This window comes from Arachis stenosperma, chromosome 1 (assembly GCF_014773155.1).
Source record: "Arachis stenosperma cultivar V10309 chromosome 1, arast.V10309.gnm1.PFL2, whole genome shotgun sequence".
Taxonomy (NCBI): domain Eukaryota; kingdom Viridiplantae; phylum Streptophyta; class Magnoliopsida; order Fabales; family Fabaceae; genus Arachis; species Arachis stenosperma.
Window position 1 is genome coordinate 120,464,904 of NC_080377.1, and position 3,467 is coordinate 120,468,370.

General features: G+C 41.9%; 1 protein-coding gene across 1 annotated transcript; it reads left to right on the forward strand.

The window, feature by feature from the left end:
• The first annotated feature begins 1,043 nt into the window (after positions 1-1,043).
• Positions 1,044-1,538, forward strand: LOC130932847 (uncharacterized). The gene has a single exon (XM_057862285.1). It carries the CDS (start codon positions 1,044-1,046, stop codon positions 1,536-1,538), a length of 495 nt encoding a protein of 164 aa, XP_057718268.1.
• Positions 1,539-3,467: the final 1,929 nt, after the last annotated feature.

Below are 3,467 nucleotides of genomic sequence, written 5' to 3' on the forward strand. Positions count from 1 at the left end.
GCGAATGGGTTAAAACCAGCCAAGTGGGAACTCGAATCTACTCTGAAGGAGAAAGAGCATTCAACAACTCAACCCAAAACCAGAATAAGGCCACTCAACGTAAGAAAAAATCGGTCTTAAACTGTTTATTGGAAGAATTTGCAGGAATGTCAATGCAAGAAGGGAAACAAAGTTTGAAACCATAAGACACTGGTAATAGGGCAGCACCTGAGTCACCTCAATCAGCCAATTCTAGAATAGAATGCATGGAGGTTATCATAGCTGGTCAGTCCAATACCAAGGAGGATGAATGGCAGCTTATGCAATTCGCTATTGGGCAGTGTCTCACCACAGAGAAAGGTAGGAAGTGGAAAAGGTTAGCAAGACAAGGTGCTGCAGAGTCAGATACTAAAAGTGAACCCAAAAAAAGGTTGATGAGTGGTATAGCTGAAGGATCTACAAAGAAAGCAAGAATAGAGGATGAAAATGCAGTTGAAGAGATGGTGGAGGGTGCCAGCCTACAAATGGCACCCAAGGCACCATGAGAACTATAGTTTGGAATTGTCGGGGTTTGGGGAGACCCCTGACAATTCACACCTTAAAAGGGATCTGTAAATCCCACTCCCCCGAGATTGTGTTTATAAGTGAAACAAAGAACCAATCTCGACAGGTGGAAGCAAAACTTCGGGTATGCGGCTACGAAAACTGGCATATTGTTAACTCGGCAGGAGTGGCAGGAGGACTTGTGCTAGCTTGGAAAGACAGCACAGTGTTCAAATTATTAGCAGTGGAAAATTCTTTGTGGCAGCCGAAATTAAGAAAGTCGGAAGCAGTGAGGTATGGGCGTTCATTGGTGTCCATTTGAGTTGTTCAGAACAAATTCGATCCTTACAGTTTGAGGAGCTTACAACAATGAGCCAACACCTGAAAGGAAAAGTGGTAATAGCAGGCGATTTTAATGCTATAACAAGCCAAGCGGAAAAGGAGGGTGGAGGCCAAAAATCAGCAACCACCATTGCAACATTCACTAATTTATTGACAGTAACGAATTAGTGGATATTGGAATGGTGGGGCACCCTTTCACGTGGACAAATCGAAGACAAGGAGAGGATTTGGTGAAGGAGAGGCTTGACCGCTATTTAGTTGGGATGGAATGGAAGTTGAAGTTTCCGAATGTAGTGGTGCACAGGCTCACAGAGTCAGGCTCGGATCATGCTCCACTTTTGATGGAAACCGAACCTCAATCCTGGCATAGTAAAAGACGGTTTAAATACCAGAAACGTTGGTGTGGAGAAGATGATGTCAAGAGAATTGTCAATGAAGTGTGGAGAATGGAAGTTGTAGGCTCAGCTATGTTCTCCTTAGCCCAAAAGTTGAAAGTTTGTAGACATAAACTAGTTCAATGGCAGAAAACTCACAAAGCAAACTCTCGAAAAGAAATTGAGGACCTTCAAGCTAAACTAGAGGAGTTGCGGGTGGCTGGAATCAATGGGGAAGAGGAGGTTACTAGTTTGGAGAAGAAGTTGGAGCTGGCATATTTGAAAGAAGAGAGCTATTGACGAGAAAAATCTAGAGTCAAGTGGCTAAAAGAAGGATATCAGAACACTAGATTCTTTCACCAGAAATTTCAATCAAGGATGCGAAGGAATAGAATTTGGAGATTAGTGGGGGAGGGACAATGAGATTGCATCAAAACCGGAGGATATTGCAAAGATAGCTGAAGACTACTTTTGCGATATTTTTACTTCTTCTTGTTCGGTTGATCCGAATCCATACTTAGAGGATTTGGAGCCAAAGGTTACAGCTTCCATGAACCGTAGGCTCCAAAGGCCAGTAACTATGGACGAGGTCAAAAGAGCTACATTTAGTGTTCACGCTCAAAGTGCTCCTGATGATGACGGGTTTACAGCTAAGTTTTCTCACTTTTTCTGGGATATAGTTGGAGGTGACATTTTTAAGGCAGTAAGAAGTTTCTTTCACAGTGGCAGAATTATAAAAAGCTTCAATCATACTTAAATTTGTTTGATTCCAAAGGTGCCAGATGCCAATGACATGACTCAGGTACGATCGATCAGCTTGTCTTCAGTTATGTATAAAATTATTTCTAAAGTTATGGTGCATCGATTACAAGGTATTATGAATAAAATTATAAGCCCAAATCAGAGTGCGTTTCTCAAAGGTAGACTCATTTCAGATAATATCCTAATTGCCCACGAATATATGCACTATTTGAAAAATAAGAGAAGTGGGGCAGAGCATGAGATGGCTATTAAACTAGACATGAGCAAGGCTTATGATAGGGTCGAATGGCATTTCTTATGGTATATTATGGATAAGTTGGGCTTTGATGCTAAATGGATTAACTGGACTAAGGAATTGGTAACGACTGTTTCTTACTCTGTTGTTGTGGAAGGTCAACCTTTTGGCTATTTTAGGCCAAATAGGGGCATCCGACAGGGTGACCCTCTATCTCCATATCTCTTTCTTTTTTGTGCAGAAGGGCTTTCCTTCTTACTACACAAGGCAGAGCAAAACAGATTAATTCAAGGAGTTCAAGTTAATCGGAGATGCCAAACAGTTAATCACCTTTTGTTTGCTGATGATTCAATCCTTTTTTGCAAGAGCGCACCTAATACAAGCCAAAGTATTCTAGAATTGCTAGAGATCTATGAGGGTTTCAGTGGACAAAAAGTCAATCTGAATAAGTCAGCTATCTTTTTCAGTCACAACACACCTCAGAACACAAGACTAGCAATTGCTCAGACACTAAATATTGAACATATCAGAGCACAAGACAAATATCTGGGACTGCCCTCTATAGTTCAAAAATCAAAGAAAGCAACCTTTGGAGCTATCAAGGATAAAGTTCAGAAGAGGATTATGGATTGGAAAATAAGTCTATTGTCATCAGGTGGTAGGCACACGCTACTGAGAGCGGTGGGGGAGGCGATTCCTATTTATACACTCTCTTGTTTCAAGCTCCCGGACACGCTGTTGACTGAGATTCATAGCATGCTCTCGCAATTTTGGTGGGATAAAAAAGGCGCAGAACGAAGAATGGTTTGGATTAAATGGGACACAATGACGAGACCGAAGAAAGATGGCGGGCTGGGGATCAAGGACCTAAAGGCGCAAAATTTGGCTTTATTGGGAAAATAATGTTGGCGTCTAATGAAATACCCTAATTCTACTCTATCAAGAATGCTCAAAGCTAAATATTTCAGATATACAGATTTCCTACATGCAGAGATAGGAAGCGTACCGTCGTGGGGCTGGAGAAGTGTTCTTGAAGGGCGCAAGGTGATCAAGAAAGGCTTGTTATGGAAAATAGGCTCTGGCACTAATGTTCGCATCTTCCATGACCCTTGGCTCCCACCACCAGTGCCCTTTAATGTCCCTCAAAATGCACTCACAATCCCGCCAGATATGCAAGTGTATTACGTTAGTGCGTTACTAAATCCCGATAGAAGCTGGAATAGAAATCTGAT